The sequence below is a fragment of the Indicator indicator genome, chromosome 32, assembly GCF_027791375.1.
Source record: "Indicator indicator isolate 239-I01 chromosome 32, UM_Iind_1.1, whole genome shotgun sequence".
Classification (NCBI taxonomy): Eukaryota; Metazoa; Chordata; class Aves; order Piciformes; family Indicatoridae; genus Indicator; species Indicator indicator.
In genome coordinates this window covers 8,057,287-8,079,222 of record NC_072041.1, presented here as the reverse complement: position 1 = coordinate 8,079,222, position 21,936 = coordinate 8,057,287, and the positions used below count along the sequence as shown (strand labels likewise).

The 21,936-nt window shown below is 48.9% G+C and overlaps 1 protein-coding gene across 1 annotated transcript in view; it reads left to right on the top strand.

Moving 5' to 3' along the window:
* Nucleotides 1–21,936, top strand: part of SPEN (spen family transcriptional repressor) — an 82,678-nt gene that overhangs the window by 11,904 nt on the left and 48,838 nt on the right. Inside the window, exons 2-3 of the mRNA XM_054394872.1 lie at nucleotides 14,896–15,216; nucleotides 18,792–19,268. Coding sequence (XP_054250847.1) covers nucleotides 14,896–15,216; nucleotides 18,792–19,268 — 798 coding nt within the window. The remainder of the gene's footprint in view (nucleotides 1–14,895; nucleotides 15,217–18,791; nucleotides 19,269–21,936) is intronic.

Below are 21,936 nucleotides of genomic sequence, written 5' to 3'. Positions count from 1 at the left end.
ACACCAGAACTGGCTGAATTTGAAGCTGCCCTCTTCTTCTGACTGATTTGTGGTTTGAGGGCGAAGAGCAATCACTTTGCTTGGGATGGTTTGGGAGACTGCAGGCAGATGAACTTTGTTTCCTTCTGAAACACCATTTCCTGGAAAACATACAGAGCCTTGGATAAGAGGTTGTAGAGTTTGTGTTTGACTGAAGGAGGATGAAGCAGTGAGCAGCAAGACTTCGGAAGCCTTAAGATATTCCATATTTAAAGTACTCTGCAGCATGGCAGGGAGACCATAATGTTATGACTCTGCATTTTCCTCCATCTGCTGCTGAATGTATACAAAGCAGAGCTTGGAGATGCAAAACTGAGATGGGGAATTGGCCTTCTGGGTAAGAATGAAAAACTTCATTAATCAGGAGATTCCCCTACGGTTGGATCAGCATCTCCTTAACAGTGAATCCAGCCAAGCCCCCAAATCAGCCCTGCCAGAGGACATTTAATACAGCCTGTCACAGCTTCACAGATGGCATTGGGTTGGAAGGGACCCTCAAAGGTCATCCTGTCCAACCCCCCTGCAGTCAGCAGGGACATCTCCAACTAGAGCATGCTGCCCAGGACCACATCCAGTCTGATCTTGAATGTCTTCAGGGATGGAGCCTCCACCGATGGGGCCTCCACCACATCCCTGGGCAACCTGTTCCAGTATTTTACCCCCTCCTTGTGAGGAACTTCCTCCTGATGTCCAGCCTAAATTCAACCTAAATCTGCCCTCCTCCAGTTTCAAACCATTGCCCCTCATCCTATCCCCACAGGCCCTTCTGAACAGCCACTCCTCAACCTTCGTGGAGGTCCCTTTCAGATACTGAAATGCAGTTCTAAGGTCTCCCTGGAGGCTTCTCTTCTCCAGGCTGAACAGCCCCAACTCTCAGCCTGTCCCCATAGCAAAGGTGCTCCAGCCTCTGATCATTTTGGTGGCCTCCTCTGGATCCTCTCCATCAGGTCCATGTCTCTCCTGTGTTGGGGGCTGGACATAGCACTGCAGCTGAGGTCTCAGCAGAACAGAGCAGAGCAGAGTGGCAGATCTTTTCTCTTGACCTGCTGGCCAGGCTGCTTTGGATGCAGCCCAGGCTGCCATTTGCCATCACCACTGGTGGTTTTGAAGCAAATCTGCAGATAGTGCTTTAAGCTGGATGAAGAAATACCCTGGAAATGGACTTGAAGGGCTCTGTGTCTCGCCCGTAGTAAGGTGACACCACTCCTCTCCCTCAGCTGCTGCAGAAGGAGTCACAGCAGCTGACTTGATATAAACCTGCAGAGTTCCCACCACTTGCTGTCCAGGCTTCCACAGCCAGTTATATTTTTTTCCTGCTGCTTAGAGAGCAAGCTGGAGGTTTTTTTTTTTACCATGCTTGTCTGTTTTCCCTGATCAATATTGAACCCCTTAGCCTGTTTCAGCTAAACTTGAGGGCGAGGGGGCTGCTGGCAGTCGCAGAGATCCAAAGTTCCTTTGAGTTGGGTGAAAACAAGCAGGGCTTAATAGAGGAGAGAGACCTGATTAGTGGCCCCATGGAGAGAAAAGCTGCAGCAGGAGCACAATCCTTATTAGACATTAAAGAATCCACATGGGAGAGAGGTGTTCCTGACCGTGGGAAAAGCTGCAGCGGGAACCGGCAGTTATTGGACGCCGGAGAATTCAACCTCAAGACTCACATCCGTAAGAAATGAGTCTTCATTACTGCTGCTCACAAAGCCACTTGGATTGCTCTCTGCTTTAATCATGCCTGTACCCCGCTGCGGGGTGCTTGCCTCAGGTCTACAGAAGTGACAACTGGGAGAGCTTCCTCGCTGACACAGCTTCTGGCTGCCTCCTGGCTGGCTGAGGTGCTGCAGGGATGAGACCCTTGGGTTGCTCAGCTGGATTCATGCAGCTGCAGCTCCAGAATTCTGCATCGATGCCTTGGGTTCACTTCCCTCCTTCCCTCCCTCTCTCCCTCCCTTTCTCCCTCCCTCCCTTCCTCCCTCCTGCCTGCAGCCTGTGGACAGCCTGATGCAAGGCTGGCGTCGCCTGACGTCGCAGGCAGCAGAACTGCTGACTTGGGGGAGGATATGAAATGCAGCCCAGCAAGGAGATGTTGCTGAGGATCAAGCTGTGGCTTTTTCAGTTCTCACAGCTTTGAGCAGTCCCAGTGCTCGGAGCATGGTGGATTCACCTCTCCCTGCGTCGTCTTCATCAGGCCGAAATGTGGCTGGGACCTGCTGCTGAAGGTTGCTGGGTGTTGCAGGGGTGTTGCAGAGGAGCAGATCTTGCAGCTGAAGGGACCTGGCCTGTTCTGCTTCAGTCCCACCCTGTGCAGGCACTGGGACAGCTTAATCTGTGGCAAAATGTTTTGTCCTGGGGGGGCTGCAGGAGCGTTTCCTGCTGTGTTGGCTGTTGGCAGAAGTAGTTGCTAATGAGATGAGCAAACGGCTGTCAGAGTTCTGTTCCTTCCCTCTCTGGTGCTGCCTAAGAACTCCATCTGTACTTTAATACCCCAGCAGTACCCAAACAGTGACTCTGCAATAAAGATCCTCAATAAAATGTCTGCATTAGGAACCACTCTTAACTTTGTGTCTTAAAACAGAGCATTCAGCTGAGCTGCAAAGCAAGAAGTCAGCAGAGAGTCATCTGCTGGACTGTCTGCCATGTGGAGCAGGCTGCTCTGAAGCAGCAGAGGCAGCAGCAGCGTGGGGGGAATGTGCCTGTGCTAGCTTTTTAATTTCCTACTTTGTCATCTCTGGGGGAGGGATTAGGAGTGGAGACAAAGCCCTGGCTGTTGGCAGTGCATGGCAGGAACACGTGCTGGGTGGAGGTGGAGCTGGGGTTCCCAGTGAGGGGCTGAAAGGAGCTGCAAAGACTGAGAGTGGCCTGGGTTTGAGTAATTGGAGTGGTGGGCTGGGAGGGAAGAGTTAGGATCATTGTGGTGAGGACTCTGCTCTGTGGATAGGTTGAAAGAGCTGGGGGTGTTCAGCCTAGAGAAGACTCTGGGGAGGACCTTAGAGTTGCCTTCCAGTACCTGAAGGGATCCTCCAGGAAGGCTGCAGAGGGACTTTTCCTGAGGGTGGCTGGAGACAGGACAAGGGGGAATGGTTTGAAGCTGAGGGAGAGCAGCGTTAGACTGGAGCTGAGGAAGAAGTTCTTCATTACGAGGGTGGTGAGACTCTGGCACAGGCTGCCCAGGGAGGCTGTGGCTGCCTCCTGCCTGGAGGTGTTCAAGGCCAGGCTGGATGAGGCCTTGGGCAGCTGAGTCTAGCTGAGAGGTGTCTCTGCCCATGGCAGGGGGGTTGGAGTAGATGATCTCTGAGGTCCCTTCCAACTTGAGCCATTCTAGGATTCTGTGACTCACCTCAGTCACATAAATGGTCTGATCAAGCTCTGTTACCTGTTTAGTGGTTTCTGCTCCTGTATTTGGACATTTCTCTGAAGATCTTCAGTGCCAGGAGGAGGGCTTCAGAGAATGTCCTGAAGAACATGGTTTTTCTTCCCTTAATGGCCACAGAGCCAATAAAGATCACTCTAAATAGGTTTGAAAGCATCTCAGAATGTAACCTAGAAAAGGAGGGTAGGTCAGTAATTAGGACACGTTTCTGAATCACTGCTGTCACAAGGTCTGCTCCTGGTGTGCTACAAGGAGCTTCTCTTCGGCCTGGCTTTGGGAAGGTGAAGGTTTTCAAAGCCTTACCTTGTGTGGGTTTATCACTGTCTGCTGAGTTGTCCTCCTCCTGCCCACCCGGGGCTGCTCACCATCGCTGACTGTGACAGAAACCAGCACTCTCTCCAGCAGTGCCTGCAGCATGGGCACAGGAGGAGCTGGGAGCCACAGTGCGGCAGGAGAGCGATGGTGTGGTTGCCATCATGGACACGTGGTGGGGGATGGCTCACACAGCTGGAGTGCTGCATGGGTGGCTCTGGACTCTTCAGATGGGACAGGCATGGAAGAAGAGGTGATGGAGGGACCCTTCATGTTAGGGAGTGCTGTGATTGACTAGAGCTTGGTGATGGTGACAGGAGGGTTGAGTGTTCATGGGGTTTGAGTCACAGATTCACAGAATGGGTTGGAAGGGACCTTAAAGCTCAGCCAGTTCCAGTCCCCTGCCATGGGCAGGGACACCTCCCCCCAGCCCAGCTTGCTCAAGGCCTCATCCAGCCTGGCCTGGAACACCTTCAGGCAGGGGACATCCACAGCCTCCCTGGGCAGCCTGTTCCAGTGTCTCCCCACCCTCACTCTGAAGAATTTCTTCCTCATCTCCAGTCTCAATTTCCCCTCTTCGAGCTCAAAGTCATTGCTCCTCATCCTGTCACTCCCAGCTCTCCCCAGTCCCTCCCCAGCTCTCCTGGGCACTTGGGAGGCCTACAGGGATTCTGTGAGGTTATACAGGGAGAAACTAGAAGAACCAGAGCCCAGCTAGAACTTAATCTGTTTAATGCCAAAAAGACAATAAAATTTTTTCTATAAACATATTGCCACCAGAAGGAGGGCTGAGGAGCCTCCATCCTTTACTGGATGTGGCAGCAAACAGTGACCCAGGCTGAGGAAAAGCCTGAGGGACTTGATGCTTTCTCTGCCTCAGTCTCTAGCAGTCAGACCACTTGTTCTCAGAGTGCCCAACTCTTGAGCTGGGTGACAGGGACAGGGCATGGAATGAAGCCACATAACCCAAGGGGAAATGGTCAGTGACCTCCTGCAGCACTGAGACACACACAGGGCTGTGGGGCCAGGTGGGATCCAGCTGGGGGTACAGAGGGACTGGGGAGGTCCCAGCTGACAGGAGATTGGCAGCTGTGATGCCAGTCCATGGCAAGGGCCAGAAGGAGGATCTGGGAAATTACAGACCTGTCAAACTGACCTTGGTGCCAGGAAAGGTCATGGAGCAGATCATCTTGTGTGCCATCACGTGGCACACACAGGACAACCAGGTGATCAGGCCCAGTCAGCATGGGGTTGTGAAAGGCAGGTCCTGCCTGACTAACCTGATCTCCTCCTATGACAAGGTGACCTGTTCAGTGGATGAGGGAAAAGCTGTGGATGTGCTCTGCCTGGACTCTAGTGAAGTCTTTGACACAGTTCCCCACAGCACCCCCTGGAGAAGCTGTCTGCTCCTGGCTGGGGTGGGTGGACACTGTGCTGGGTAAAAAACTGGCTGATGGCCAGGCCCAGAGAGTGGGAGGGAGTGGAGTTGACTCCAGTTGGTGGCTGGTCACAAGTGGTGTTCCCCAGGGCTCAGTGCTGGGGCCACTTCTGTTTAACATCTTTATCAATGATCTGGATGAGGGCATTGAGGAACCCTCAGTCAGGCTGCAGATGACATCAAGCTGGGCAGGAGTTCTGATCTGTGGGAGAGCAGAGAGGCTCTGCAGAGAGCTCTGGCCAGGCTGGATCCATGGGCTGAGGCCAAGTGCCAGGTTCTACCCTTGGATCACAGCAACCCTGTATATGTTGCAGGCTTGGGGCAGAGTGGAAACTGCTTGGTAGAGAGAGACCTGGGGGCAGTTGGTCAGCAGCAGCCGAGGAGGAGCCAGAGTGTGCCCAGGTGGCCAAGAAGGCCACCAGCCTCCTGGCCTGGATCAGCAAGAGTGTGGCTGATCCAACCCCTCTGCTGGGTGCTGGTGAGGCCACACCTCAAATTCTGGGTTCAGTTTTGGGCCCCTCAAGGGCCCAAACTCTGAGAAGGACATTGAGGTGCTGTAACATGTCCAGAAAAGGGCAAGGAGGCTGAGGGAAGGGTCTGGAGAACAGGCCTGGTGAGGACCAGCTGAGGGACCTGGGGTTGTTCAGCCTGGAGAAAAGGAGGCTGAGGAGAGACCTCATTGCTTTCTATAGCTCCCTGAAAGGAGGTTGGAGCCAGGTGGGGGTTGGTCTCCTCTCACTAGCAACAAGTGACAGGATGAGAGGGAATGGACTCTTGTTGTGCCAGGGGAGTTTTAGGTTGGGCACAAGGAACAATTTCTGCATGGAAAGGGTCATCAAGGTCTGGTCCAGGCTGCCCAGGGCAGTGGTAGAATCCCTGCCCTTAGGCTGAGGGCCATGGTTTAGTGGTGGCAGGGCTGGGTTAATGGTTGGACTGGATGATCTTAAAGGTCTGCTCCAGCCTAAGTGATTCTGTGATGTGCTGAGGAAGGCAGAAGGAGGGAGGGAGTTCAGTTGTCTTATTTTTAGCCATGTCTAATACAGTGTGGCAGCTGCAGTTACGACCAGCCAGTACCACACAGCCAGTACCACACAGCCAATACCATACAGCCAGTACCACACAGCCAGTACCACACAGCCAGTACCACACAGCCAGTACCACACAGCCAATACCACACAGCCAGTACCACACAGCCAATACCACACAGCCAGTACCACACAGCCAGTACTACACAGCCAATACCACACAGCCAGTACCACACAGCCAATACCACACAGCCAGTACCATACAGCCAGTACCACACAGCCAATACCACACAGCCAATACCACACAGCCAATACCACACAGCCAGTACCACACAGCCAATACCACACAGCCAGTACCACACAGCCAGTACCACACAGCCAATACCACACAGCCAGTACCACACAGCCAGTACCACACAGCCAATACCACACAGCCAGTACCACACAGCCAGTACCATACAGCCAGTACCACACAGCCAATACCACACAGCCAGTACCACACAGCCAGTACCATCAGTCAATACCACACAGCCAGTACCACACAGCCGGTACCACACAGCCAGTACCATACAGCCAATACCACACAGCCAAAACCACACAGCCAGTACCACACAGCCAATACCACACAGCCAGTACCACACAGCCAATACCACACAGCCAATACCACACAGCCAATACCACACAGCCAGTACCATACAGCCAGTACCACACAGCCAATACCACACAGCCAATACCACACAGCCAGTACCATACAGCCAGTACCACACAGCCAATACCATACAGCCAATACCACACAGCCAGTACCACACAGCCAGTACCACACAGCCAATACCACACAGCCAAAACCACACAGCCAGTACCACACAGCCAGTACCACACAGCCAGTACCATACAGCCAATACCACACAGCCAATACCACACAGCCAGTACCATACAGCCAGTACCACACAGCCAGTACCACACAGCCAATACCACACAGCCAGTACCACACAGCCAATACCACACAGCCAATACCACACAGCCAGTACCACACAGCCAGTACCACACAGCCAATACCACACAGCCAGTACCATACAGCCAATACCACACAGCCAGTACCACACAGCCAGTACCACACAGCCAGTACCATACAGCCAATACCACACAGCCAGTACCACACAGCCAGTACCACACAGCCAGTACCATACAGCCAATACCACACAGCCAGAACCACACAGCCAGTACCACACAGCCAGTACCACACAGCCAGTACCACACAACCAGTACCATACAGCCAGTACCACACAGCCAGTACCATCAGTCAATACCACACAGCCAAAACCACACAGCCAATACCACACAGCCAGTACCATCAGTCAATACCACACAGCCAGTACCACACAGCCAGTACCATCAGTCAATACCATACAGTCAGTACCATACAGCCAGTACCATACAGTCAATACCATACAGTCAGTACCATACAGCCAGCACCATACATTCATACATTGACTCTTCTCTGGAGGGGACTTGTGGATGTGCTCTGTACATTGCTGGCAGCCTTTGTGCTGGTAACCTCATCCCAGTGGCTTTGGTCACCTAAAGGAGTTAAGATCAGGCCTTTGGAGGGCTGTTACAGCATGGGGCTGTGGTGTTCCTCAAAGCGCTGTGTGTGTGTGTGTCCAGTAGAGAAACAGAGGAATTCACCAGCACCCTGGGCAGCCAGAGCTCAGCTTGCCAGCTGCAGCTGCCGTGTTTGTGCTGACAGGAGGGCTGCCTGCTGTCCGGAGAGCCCTGGTGGTCTAGCTCCGTGCAGAGCCTGGTCTGGTGCCCTCAGTGCTGAGCCATTGTAGTAAACATTGCTCTTGGCTTCCCTTCAACTCAGCTGCTGGCCGGGGCTGGTGGCTGTGTGGACTTGGCCATATATGTCATGAAGCATTTGAGAGATGGTTTGACAGAGTCTGTGGGGTTGAGTGGCAGCCCTGCAGAGCCAAGCCACTGTGGCTCATTGGGGAACAGCTCCCCAGGCTTGTTAAAGTTGATTTGAGATGTAGTTTTCCAGGACTTTGGAATTCTGTTTTTTTGTCACATGTCAGTTACCTTGGGTTATTTTCCAGTGTCCAGTTGTGGGCCCCTCAGGTCAAGAAGGACCTCAGGGAAGTGCTTGAGAGAGTCCAGCCCAGAGCCCCAGAGCTGCTGCAGGCAGTGGAACATCTCCTGTGAGGCCAGGCTGAGGGAGCTGGGGCTTGGAGCTTGGAGCAGAGCAGCCTGAGGGCTGCCCTCATTGCTAGGGATAAAGCTGTGCAGGGCTGGAGCCAGGCTCTGCTCAGGGATGGCCAAGGACAGCACAAGGGGCACTGGGGGCAAGCTGGAGCAGAGGGAAAACTTTGTCACTGTGAGGGTGGCAGAGCCTGGAGCAGGCTCCCCAGAGAGGTTGTGGAGTCTCCTGCTCTGGAGACGTTCAGAACCCTCCTGGATGTGTTCCTGTGTGCCCTGCCCTGGGTGATCCTGCTCTGGCAGGGGGCTTGGACTGGCTGATCTCCAGAGGTCCCATCCAACCCCTCCCATTCTCTGATTACCTGGGGTAACGTTCACCTTGCTCACACTTCACTGCAGTCTGTCTTTGTTTCACTGTCTGCTATGCAGCAGGTACTCTATGTATGGTGGGACCCAAAGCCAATAGTGCAGTCTGTGCATCTTGGAGTATGTTTAGGTCATCAGACCACAGTACAGAAGGCCATGGTGCTGCTCTTCTGTTGTGCTGGTGTGCCAGTGATACGGGAGGTAGATGAATGAGGATGGGGAGACACTGGAACAGGTTGCCCAGGGAGGTTGTGGCTGCCCCCTCCCTGGAGGTGTTCAAGGCCAGGCTGGATGAGGCCTTGAGCAAGCTGGGCTGGTGGGAGGAGTCCCTGCACACAGCAGAGGGGTTGGAACTGGCTGAGCTTTAAGGTCCCTTCCAACCCAACCCATTCTGTGAATCTGTGAATGGTGAACTAAGTGCTTAGACTGTGAAATGAATGTCCGTGACAGCAGAAGACCTCAGAACTGATGTTGGTGGAGGTTCCACAGATCTTGGTCAGCCTGGTTAAGAACCCCTGGGGAGCTGGTGATGGTTAAGTGCATCCTGGCAGCTTCAGGCTTTAGCTTCAGGCTTGCATTTCCATCTAGCTGAAGCAGATCTGCTTCATGCAGGGGAAATCAGGACTGGAGCATCCCTCCAGCAGGGGCTGTTGGGACTGATCTGAAGTTAAGAGTAAGGAGAAGAGGTGCAGACATCTGGAGAAGTATTATTTCAGGTCACATTATTTTGTTATGAAATAACAACAAAGCAAGAGGAATGTGATTGGCCAAGAGGAGCTACAAGCTGTGTGAGCGTTTCACTGAATAACGCAGGCTGGGGCTTGCCTGCCTTATATAATGGAGGAGGAAGAGGAGGAGGAGGAGGAAGGAGGTGAGCCTGGCACCAAGACTCAGCCCTGATTTTCAGGTGGCTGAGGTCAGAGTGAATCCAAAATATTCCAGTATCCTGCTGGATCAGGACAGCTTGTCAAATCATGCTCTTAATGAGCGGTGCAGGAACAAGCACGAACCCTCCTGCCTCCTCCTCGCTCTCGCACTGTGCCCCGCATTCAGCACTACCTGGAGCCTGGCGTTGTGCCAGCTGGGAAGAAAAATATGGGGAAGCTTTTGAGCCTGGGGTGTAGCTGACCTGCAGAATTGTGCAGTGGTGAAAATGGTTAAAGGGTGTAAGAGGTCTTTATGAAGTCAGGTGGGGGGAGCTCAGCAGGAGAAATAAGGCAGTAATAAGATTTCAAGTGGAATTTAAAGGCAGATCTCCCTGATTTCAACCTACCTTTTCCTATCATGTCATAGCATCCTGTAAAGATCCCAATCAGGTTATAAAATGCTGCAACTACGTGATTGCAGTTGCCTGCTACACATTGTCTGCCTGGCTTTCTCCCAGTCCATTCTTTGTTTCAAAGGCTTTTGCTTGGGAATAGCTGAGGCTGTGCAGGAAAAGGAGTGTTTGGAGCGAGCAGCCAGGCGAAGTGGTTAATGAGAAATGGAACAGCGATGGTGCTGAGGGTGCCAGGACCCCCGTGTAGGGAAGGTTGCAGGGTGAGGGATGACTTTTGGTGAGATGCTGTCCCTGGGAGGAGGAACCAGCCCGGCCTCGCCTTGGCGTTTCCCAACCTGGCTGCGCTGTCTGCTGGCGCGGGAGGAAGAGCTGGGGAGGAGGAAGGGTCGGAGCGCGACAGGAACATGCTGAGCGGCCATGCCAAGAGCCCAGAGACATTTCAGCTGCTTGATTATAGAGGTGCTTTGATCTGCAGTGAATAAACCGATAACGCTTAAATTGTGAATTCCTTTGCTTTGTCTGGGAAGCTGGATTAGGGTGGCTTTGTTGGAGCAGTGATTACCGAGCAACATTTCCCTCGGCAAGGGACTGCTGGAGCTGTGTTTACAGCCTGGTGCTGGGACCGTGCCGTGCCTGCTGGAGGGGCTCAGTGACATAACAGCTCTCACACGGCCTCGTCTCCGCTGCTGTAAGCCCCTCCGAAAAGACAGCCTCTGGATGTGGAGCTAATGATTAACGGCACGGAGGGGAAGAGGCACTGCACAGCCTGGTTCTGGTTGGGGTCTGCGTAGCGGGAGCTGGGGAGGGCTGCTCTTTGTTTCCCGTCAGCGGCTGTGGAACGAGGCCCTTCTTGGAAAAGGCTGAGGCCAGGTAGAGCCCTGCGAGGCAGGGCTGGAGGGGAGCTGCGCTGCCAACGCTTCCAAAGGTCTCGACGATGCCTCCCCTTGTCCTTTGTCCTCTCTTCCCAGCCTTCAGCATCTGCACAAAGGTCGCTCCTCGGAGCGCGTTCGCCTCCATCTTGCCTCACTGTGCGATCCGAGGCACGGCGTTATCCTGGCGTCATCCCGGCATTATCCCAGCGTTATCCCGGCGTTATCCCGCCTCTCCTCCCCCGGCCCTTCAAAGGGAGACAGTTTTGGTTTTTTTTTTAACTTGTATTCTTCTGCTGCAGCAAAGCTGTCTGCTGATGCAGTACTGCAGATCTCCCCTCGCTGCGGTCCTCTTCCCTCTCCTCCTCCTCCCGGCAGCATCTGCCAAGTCGGGAGCAGCTCGGAGAGATGCCAACGGGTGGGGCTGGGGCTGGCTCACCAGACACAGGAATCTGCACGGTGGGGGAGAGGGGCTCTGTGTAACCACAGCACCGCACTGGGGCAGAGCATATGCAACCCTTCCTCTCACAGCAGCTGGCCCTCAATACTTGGAGCCTTCTCATCAGTTTCCTTTCATCCCCCTCTTTCTGTTCCCTTTCATCCCCCTCTTTCTGTTTCCTTTCTCCTCCCCCCTGTCTGCCTCCTGCACTTGCAGCAAAGAGGATTGTCACAGATGATCCTCAGGGCTCCTCGAGAGGACAGAGCAGGACACTGAAGCAAGGCAGAGGTTCATGGATCTGGATAATGCTGTCTGCAAGTGGGGTGATTTAGGACTGTGGCTGTGGTGGGATGCAGTGGGATCCTCCCCCATCCATTTCTAATTTAGGGGAAAAAAAAGGAACAGGTGCTGGAATGTGTCCAGAGAAGGGCCATGAGGATGAGCAGAGGGCTGGAGCTCCTCTGCTCTGGAGACAGACTGAGAGAGTTGGGGTTATCCAGTCTGGAGAAGAGAAGGATCCAAACAGCCTTCTTGTGGCCTTCCAGGATCTGAAGGAGGCTACAAGAAAGCTGGGGAAGGACTTTTTAGGGTATCAGGGAGTAATAGGACTGGGGGAGATGGAGCAAAAGTAGAAGTGGGGAGATTAAGATTGGGTGTTAGGAAGAAGTTGTTCCCCATGAGGGTGGTGAGACACTGGCACAGGTTGCCCAGGGAGGTGGTGGAAGCCTCATCCCTGGAGGTTTTTGCAGCCAGGCTGGATGTGGCTGTGAGCAACCTGCTGTGGTGTGAGGTGTCCCTGCCCATGGCAGGGGGGTTGGAACTGGATGATCCTTGGGGTCCCTTCTAACTCTGACAATTCTGTGATTCTATGATTCTATAAAGTTTGAATTCATGACAACTCAAGTCCACTGTGCCCAGTATGACAATTCAGCTCTGGCTGCAGGAGCTCTGTGCATCTCCTGGGTGATCTTGTTGGTACACAAGGAGTGCACAGTGTCAATATTCTGTACCTTCTGTGCTTCCTGGGCAGTGTTAGCTCCAATATTTGAACATCTTAACATATTCTGGATCTTCTGTAGCGGAAGAAAAAATAATTGAGGTCTGTGAGTATGTTCCACTAACACCTACCTACGTGTAAGGAGTTCAGAGTTAGGCAGTAGAAGACTTGTAAGGGTGGTGAGAGGGGAGCTCCTCACAGCCCATCTTCATACAACACAGGCTGTGGTGGCTTCAGTCAGGAGGTCAGCTGGGATGTTAGGGTTTTGGAGTAGAGCTAAGATACACTTACTTCCCTCCCCCCCTGAAAATTGTAGACAAAGTACAGGCTGGTGTTGGCAGAAACAATGTGTAAACAGCAATGTGTAAATAGTGAGCAAAAGGCCAGGCTATGCTCTAAGCAGCCTCTGCTGTAACTCTGTGATTGAGAAGCAAAGCTCAGTGGATGGAGAGTTGGAGTGCTCTGGCCTGTCACAGCTTCCCTTTGTTGTCTATAGGAAACTGAGACTGTGCTAGAGGGGGATGCTAATGAGGATATCTAATTATTTACCAGTCTTTGTAATGTTCATCCGTGACACAACCCTTTTTTTTTTTCAAATAGGCTCTTTCCTGTTTTTCTTCCCCCTTCTTCCTTTCCTGTTTCTGCTCTCTTTACATGTACCACATCCAATTAGGCCATTTTTTTCCTCACACCAATTTTATTAACCATACCCTTGATTTTTCTGCTCTCTCTACATCTTGCCTTCAAGGCCAGGTAACCATAGCCAGCTTCAGGAGAGCACAAACTCCAAGCAGCATCTTTCCTGCTGTGCATTTCGCCATCATTTTCTCCTTGGCAACTTTTAATTAGAACAACAGACAAAATTAAAAAAAAAAAACCAGTTTGGTATCCCAAGTTAGGAAACCCTGGAGAATTAACACCACTTTGTGGTGCTTTTTTATGTGAAAGATGCTTTGCAACATATTTCTTAAAGGACAGTGCAGTGTGTTGGGTGGGGTACGAAGCAGAGCGAAGTGAGATCTTAATCCAAAGCAGCTCATGGACAAAGTGTAGTAGGTCAGGGCGGAGTGAGCAGGCAGGGAGGCAGGTTTTCAAGTGGTGTTTAAGGATTAGTCATCCAACAGTGATGAAATGCTCAGTATGAAAAGCAGAGTCAGGTGTGGGTTCTAACAGTGTTTGCTCTGCAGCCAGGCAGTCCTGGTGGCGTTCTTCTGTGTGTACAGCTGGAAACAGCTTCTCGTGTTGAAGGTCTCTGCATCTGCTCCGCGCTGTGCTGCCTGTGTCAACAGAGTCACTTTGTAATCCTCCTTCAGGAGTTTACAAATACTTCTTGAGCAGGTTTTTTTTTCATTTGTGTGTCGTATTTGTCAGTGCATTCAAAACCAGGTGGCTTTTTTTTTTGCCACGGATTAGTGCTCCAAATCTTCCTGGCTGGGAGAAACCAGCACCCAAAACGCAGCTCTTGGTGGTGTTAAACCGTCGCTGGTGTTCACACTTCTCATTTTATCCTTTCTGCTGCCAGCTCATGCAGGTTATTTAGAACCATTTTCCCACCCTGTTTTCTTGTGTGCGCAAACATGGTTGTTTGTGTTTATTTTTTTTTTTTAATGCAGACATTTACTCCTCCCTGAGCGACTCCGTTGCAATTATTTAACATACATTAAGTCGGGCGGTGTCACATTCCCCTCTGCTGTCCTCTGTCTGCCTGTTGTGGGGCGGGGGTGTGAAGCTGAGCTGCAGAATCCCCATGGACGGGGGCGTGAAATTGAACCCCTGAATCTCACAGCAGGGGATGGGAAATGGAATCCCAGAAGCACCCCATGCTCAGCCACAGCTCAGGAGCATCCTGCAAGGCTGGTGTAAATAAATGGGATGAGGAGCAAGGATCAGAACGATCCGCAGCACGATCTGACTCTTGTTTGAGTGCTGAATGGATTAAATATAGATCACAGTAGTGGAAGTGCTGTGTCAAGGTCGGTTTTTTTTTTTCCTGAAAAAAAAAATGTGGGGATGTCTTTATTTTTACTTGTTGTGACATAGTTTTGGTTTAATTATGTCTTGCTCATCAGATTAAAAATGAGAGGGGCTGCTCTAATTGTGAATACCTTTCTCTTCCTTTGGCTGCCGTTGCTCTGTTAGTATGAAAAGAGCAATCTCGTGGCAGGCAAACCGAAAGAGAGGAGTTTTACCTGGAAGGATGGAAAGTTGAAATGCCTTTATTTTTCCTCTTTATTTGAAATCACAACCTCAGAGACTGATTTTCCTCCAGAGTGGGGAGGGCGAGATGTTGATTTTACAGGGAATAAATGAAAGAAAAAAAATAACTGAAATAATGAAATGAAATAAAATAATGACATAAAATAATGAAACGAAAAAATGGAAATAATGAAATAAAATAATGAAAATAAAAACTGAAATAATGAAATGAAAAATAATGAAATGAAATGAAAAATGAAATGAAATGAAATGAAATGAAATGAAATGAAATGAAATGAAACGAAATGATGAAACGAAAAGGAGGTCTTTTTCCATCAGGACTAACATCCCTGCTCTGCTTTGCTTTCCTTCCAGATATGGACGTGTGGAAAGCGTCAAAATCCTCCCCAAGCGGGGGTCGGAAGGCGGAGTGGCAGCGTTTGTGGATTTCGTGGACATCAAAAGTGCGCAGAAAGCACACAACTCTGTCAACAAAATGGGAGATAGAGACCTACGGACGGATTATAATGAGCCAGGAACCATTCCCAGTGCTGCTCGGGGATTGGATGATACAGTTTCCATAGCATCTCGTAGTAGAGAGGTTTCTGGGTTCAGAGGAGGTGGTGGGGGGCCCACTTACGGCCCCCCACCATCGCTTCATGCACGGGAAGGACGTTATGAGCGGAGACTTGATGGGTAAGTTCCAAGGTTTCTCTAGGCAGGTATTTTGTATTTGATATGGTGAGAAACACAAACTCGTATCTAGGGCCCCCAGATGGATTTAAAATTTTGGGAATTATCTATGTTTCCTATTTTGGGTTGGAAACGGAAGTGATTTCTATCCCAGTGGCTGGTACCTTGTGGATCCATAGAGGATGTGTTCTGCAGCTGGTTGGATATCTACACTTGAAATAAGGTGGTTTTAAGATGGAAGATTTCCTTTGGCCAGCATCGAGATTGGAGTTACTCTGTTCTAGAAGTAACAGTTCCATTTCTTGGATAATATTAAGGCCTTGCTCGGATGTATCCCTGCTGCCAGATGGAGCTATCTTACTCTACAACATGTGGTGAAGCTCTCTGTGGAGTATCTTCGGAATACTAGAACCTAGAATGCTGTGAAAGCTTGCTGCCTTAGCTCTCACTGCTCCCTGTACGCAGTTGGTATGTTAATTGGATTGTCAGCACAAAATTTCTAGTAGACTTTTAATGATGCAGCCCCTTGGATTCTACAGACACCACTTAGCCGTGGAGATAACGCTTGGATGGAGAAGACCGAAGGCAGCATGTGATGGTTCCATTTTGGATCTACATCATTTCCAAGTGATTGGGATTTATTCTTTCTGATGGTATTGGCAAAAAGAGCTGATGGACACTTACTAAATTTTGGAAATTATAGCCTTTTGTTTTGTTTTGTTGTTTTTTTGTTTGTGTTTTTTTTTAATGCTGGGATAAGAACTACTGCCTTGAATTTATTGGATGGTATACAGTCAAGACGCCAGTAGCCATGGGGAGTGGATTACTATCTAGCCTCTTAAAAAAAAAGCTCTTTGCTGCTCCACATTAAAACATTAGCTTTGACTAAGGACGTGGTGGTGCTTAACAACACCAGTTCGTGGATAACGCCAGCGAAAAGTGCCGGGGGCTGGATGGTTACAAAGGCGGCTAGAGGATGCCTGCTGGCCAGCAGTGATCAGAGCCCTCCTGCCCTGGGTCACCTTCTACCAGCTGCTTGATTCAGACATAGGGCTGGAGATTAAAAATAATGGATCTATTTAAGTGCCTACTGTCGCAAGAAAGAAGTCTGGGGGCTTCAGAGTTACGGTTTCAGTCTTGGGACTGCTTCCTTCCAGTGGATTTTTTTTTTTAATTTTATTTTTAAAATTTTTTAATTTTTTTTTTAAAAAAAACCCTTTTTTTATCTTGTCACTAAGATTTTTTAAATTTTTTTTGATTTTTTTTTTCTTGTTGGTTCATCTAAAAATATCATTTGACACCCTTGCCCATTAAGAAGGTGGATTACCCCTGTAAGAGGGGCCAAAATTGGGGAAGTTATGTTCACAATTCTCTCCCTAGATTTAATTGGGAATATAGGTCGTGTTTCCACACTTGGAAAAGGTTGGTATGTCCTGCCCTGTGTATATTAGCCCCTCTCCTAACCCGAGTCAACCCTTCTCTTTCCACTAACTCCAGTAGTCCTTAGTACTAATAGATAAATCCAAAAAAAAAGCACTGTAGCCCTTAGATTTTCAGCTCTGCTAGTTCCTCTGTCTGTCTTCTGTGTCCTTCTCACGGATGAGGACTTTGTTCTTTTATGTCAGCTATATAGCAGTAACCCTCTAGAAAATACTGCTTGTTCTCTTCCCTCATTAAATCAGCTCTCACTGATTAACACTTTGTAGGATGCTAAATGCAATCGTTTATGAAATTGTTGATCTTGGTCCTTCAAAAGGGGGAAGAAAAAATAAAAAGAGAGAGATGTTTCTGTGCCAGATTCTGAAATAGCTTTCAAAACACCATTGTTGCAAGCGAGAAATAATGAAAAGAGAAAGGCAACAATGAATTCTGAGCAGATAGAGAAGTTAATGACATTCTGTTGCACTGCTGAGGTAGTTTCTTATATGTAATTTGAGAGGAAAAAAAGCAGGTGAAACAGGAGCTAGCTCTGTAGAAAGCTTGAAAATGAGCTATAATTTAAGAGCAGAGGATGCATCTATTTTGAGGGTTGAGGATCGAGTGATTCATTGCAGTGGGAATGGAAGGAAATTCCTGAGATGCTAATCGAAAAAAGATTCAGAAATCTCATTTTGGGTTTATAAAGAGACCTAAGATACTTCTGCCATTTGAAATAGAAACCAGCCCTGAGATGCAGGAGAGGAGGAGGAAGTGCCAGGCAGAACTGGGTTATTAGGATTCAGGGGATTGAAGTGACTAATAATTGATTCTGAAGGAAGAATCCGAGAGAGAAGGCTGAAAGAAAAAAGGTTGAAATGTCCTTCATAAGCCAGATAATTAAATTTTGAAATTAACTTTGGCTACCCTGACATATTTAGAATTTTGCCAGGATTTTTTAACCATTCAATAGGATCCGATCCTTCTCGAGCTACCATTTTGCAGAGAGAACCCAGACATGTACCCTCCTGGTACTGGTCTGAATTAAAGTATTAAACTGTTTGTGATGTTCTTTTAACTTTATCTGCCAGTTTTACTGTCTCTTTATTTGAGAGATGGGACACAGAGCCTTTCTTAACTGACATCCAAAATGCTTGAAGGACTGGAAGAAAATAGACCTTAGCTACTTGAAAAGGAAGACTGAAATTCTGTAGAGAGTGAAATTCAGTGATTGCAGTACGCATGGCAGCTGAGAAATTCCGTTCGTACTCCTTGTGTAGGGTCTTAGTGTCTTTTGGAGGCCTGCATTCTTGCAGATGAAATATTCTGACCTTAGTAAGCGAGATGTTCCTTTAGCAGTGAGAACTGAGTGTAGCAGTCTGCTGAAAGCAAAATTCCCTCTTAAGAGGGTGAAATATTTTACAACAGCAACAAGAAACCCCCTAAATTTCTGGGTCTATCTCTGTGGGTTATGCTACCCCTTTTGAAAGCAGCTTCTTACCTCTGGGTCATGCTTTGCACGGAGGCTTTCATGGCTTCAGCCCCATTTGCGATGCCATTTTTGCAGCAGGATAATTAGAAGAGCTTCACTAATTACCAAATTCCAAAAAAAAAAACCCCACAATAAATTGTGAAGCTCTTTAGCAAAAATGGAGGAGGAAAAAAAAAAACAAACCAAAACCAAGCCCAAAAAAACAAGTTAATTATGATGTCCACAAACATGAAGTTTTTTTCTTGTTTACTGAATTGAAATTAAAAAAGCAAAACCCCCAAACACAACTCAGCAGAGGATTCTGCACTGGAAAGCAGTTATATATATATATATTTTTTTTTTTTTTCCTGTGCAGGCAAGATGCTGGTCATGAAAGCCTGATATTGTGATGAGAATCAAAACAATGACTGCTCAGCTTTATTGTATACCAATATAACTTTGGAGTCGAGTAACCTGTTTTTAAGTTTGTCAGTGTTGGCTTGATTAGGTCGTTGCTGTTTAGTGGAGAAGCAGTGGCAAAGAGGAGTTGGGTGCTGACGTGAATGTTTGCATGAGTTTGTTTGGTTGTGTTTTTGGGGTTTTTGTTTGTTTTGTTTTGGGGGTTTTTTTTGGCTTCCAGTTGTGCTTGCCCCGTTCTGATGCCGTGTTTTTCCCCCCTTCCCAAATGCAGGGCTTCAGATAACAGGGAGCGTGCTTATGAACATAGTGCCTATGGACACCATGAGCGGGGGACGGGAGGATTTGATCGGACGAGACATTACGATCAGGATTACTATAGAGACCCTCGAGAGCGGACTTTACAACATGGGCTCTATTACACTTCTCGGAGTCGAAGTCCAAACCGTTTTGATGCTCATGACCCCCGTTACGAACCTAGGGCCCGGGAGCAGTTTACATTGCCCAGCGTGGTACACAGGGATATCTACAGGGACGAGATTACACGGGAGGTACGAGGCAGAAGGCCGGAGAGGAATTACCAGCACAGCAGGAGTCGGTCGCCGCATTCGTCCCAGTCCAGGACCCAGTCCCCGCAGCGGTTGGCCAGCCAGGCGTCCAGGCCCACCCGCTCCCCCAGTGGCAGCGGGTCCCGGAGCAGATCTTCCAGCAGTGACTCCATCAGCAGCAGCAGCAGTACCAGCAGTGACAGGTAAGGCCTCTCTGAATCCTCGCCTGACCCGGAGCCAACCACGCAGAGTGGGCTTTGGGAGTTGTTTTCTGAGGCACGGTGAGGAGTTGTGAGCCTGGGCTGTGGAAGTGCAGGGTGCTTTGTAACCAAGTCGTTGGTGTAGCAGAGTGCTGTGAAACGTGGAAGGTCTGAGTTGGTACAAGATGGATCCGAGGTGAACGTTGGTGCTGTCATTACTAATTCCCCATGGTGGATCTGGGCAGTGGTCTGTCAGGACGCAGGACGCACAGCCACGAGGCCTTGTTGCACCCCAGCTGCCACCCATGTGCATGGGCATGGGGCAGCTCTTTATTTGCTCGAGTGAGGGAATGAGCAGATTCTAAGGTCAACTGCTATTTACAGGACACACAAATACTTTGGGAATGACGAGTGGTCCTGTTCCATTTCCTCTCATTCCCCATCGCCACTAACATTTAAAGGGTTGCCATGTTGCCTTTCCAATTTTCCCCCCCTGTTGCCTCGCAGTAGAAATTGTAAACTTGGAGGCATTTTTACAAAACCATCAATTCAAGTGAGCATTTCCTGGGGAGACGCCCACGGTCTTGCTTCCTGAATGGCCACAGGAATATTTGTGTGGCTTTAGAAACTACAGATGGGAAAAAAATCCAGAAGGTTCGAGCTGGTCACTGGGTTTCTTCTAATTGCCTGAAAATTCATGGTGAAAGGATTGCATTTAGCTTTTTATGAGTAAATTCACCCCAAGAGTGGGAACCAAGAAACAGAGGTGAAGAGCTCTGGTCTTCAGCAGGGTCTGCAGAGCTGGAAATGTTCCCAGTTCTTTTCCAGGCTTGAAAGTGTTCCTTGAGTAACGAGGTGTAATAAATAGTAATCAGTTCTGACTGTGAGTGGAATTCTACCACTGGGGAATCTCTAATCGAGGTGATTGTTCTCGTAAAATCTTCCCTGAGTGAACGTTGGACCTTCTGGAAAGGTCAGATGGGATAGCACTGGGTACGTGTGCAGAAGCAAGATGAGGAAATCAGTTTCTCCTCTTCTGATTTCCCCACCCCTCCATGTCTAAAGAACTGTGGAAAGATTTATTTGCTTCTTCTAATTATTGTTTTCTCCTCCTGGATTTAGAAATCCAGGTCCAGTCTTGACTGGTGGAGAGATAGAGAGGCACCTCTAGAATATCAGAGCTGACTTTCAGGTTGCTTTTAAAGGGTTGTTTATTTATTCCTAACACCTCTCTCTCAATGAGATCTTCACACTTAGATAATGACAACCCTTTGTCAGAGATTTTCACACTTATTACAGCTTTTAAAAAAAAGTGGTGAGACTTCCAAAGGTCTCCAAAAAAAAACCCCTCCAACAAAACCAAACCAAGAAACCCTAGAGAAGAGGAATTGAAAAAGAGGCTTCTTTACATTTAAGGTTTAAAAAAAGAAAAATCCCCAAACCAGAATAAAGTCTTCTTGTGGTGCTCCTTTGCTTGTTGCAGAATGGCCAGGAAGGAGGCCAAGAAAGTCGTAATCTGTAGAAAATGTCATTGTGGGGCTGTGGAGACAGGATGAAACACTGCTGTGCATCTGAGAGAGCTAAGCATGATCCCAGAGGAGCAGAGCTCTGGGATGGAATCAGAAGATAAGCAGCGTCTGCATTTTCTTGGCAATTTCCAGTTGTAGTAATGGAAAACCAGATGATGCTCTGAGAGCAGAGGGAAAGAAACATTGCAATGGCTTGCTTATTAATGCAGTAAACTGGAATTCAAGAGAGCAAGGGATGGACTCTGGCGGAGAGCGTATTCCATTTTGAAGGATAAGGAGGGAGTTTTATGTGTTTCTAGGTGATGAATTAGATCTTCACAAACATCTAACCGTCTCTCTTACTTGGTAAAGCAAAACCCCACCTGGCCTTGAAGCCTTCCAAAGCACAAGTGGAATTTCTGTTGAAGTTTTGCCACATACCCAGAGCAGGCAGAAATTTATTTGCGTCCCCACACTCTGGGTAATAAATTCTGGGTCATTCCTGGCTTGGTTTAGCAAATTCTCCTCTATATTATTCATTTCTGTAATGGGATTGGAACAGCTAAGGACAGGTTGTTACTGACTGAAGAAGAAGGATTCCTTGCAGTTTCCATGGCATTTCTCAGGGGGTTTTAGCAAACTGGAAATTCTAAGTGGAAATGGCCAATTTTGTGATGCTGTGAAATTATGAAGGTTTTTGTGACACTGAATTCTTCAGCAATTGTATGTTTTGGAGAGCTCTGTCACTCCAGGCTTGTTCTGCTTGTTTCAACTGGCAGGGTGGAAAAGGCCAAACAAGTTGTGTTCACTTAGAGATGCTCTTGTGAGTGGTTGGGGACAAATGCTGGAGCCTTGGGGAGCTCGCAGCTGTGAAAGCTTTGTGCATGGTCTTGTCCTTCAGGTGAAAAGTGACCAGAAAGGTGGTGAAGGAGAAGTTTGGGCTTTGTTCCTGGTGTTTTCCAGAGCCGTGTGAAGTAAACGTGACTTTTGTTAAATGGAGGTGATGTTCTTGGGCAGTAATGTGAGGAAAGATGCTCTGCAGATCGTTTCAAGAACATGAAAAAAGTCTTTTGTTTGGAATTGGTTGCATTGGATCTTGGCTAAGATTTGCTTTAAAGGTGTCTTTGAAGGCCTGCACAGGCAGGGCATTTGTAGTGGGAGCT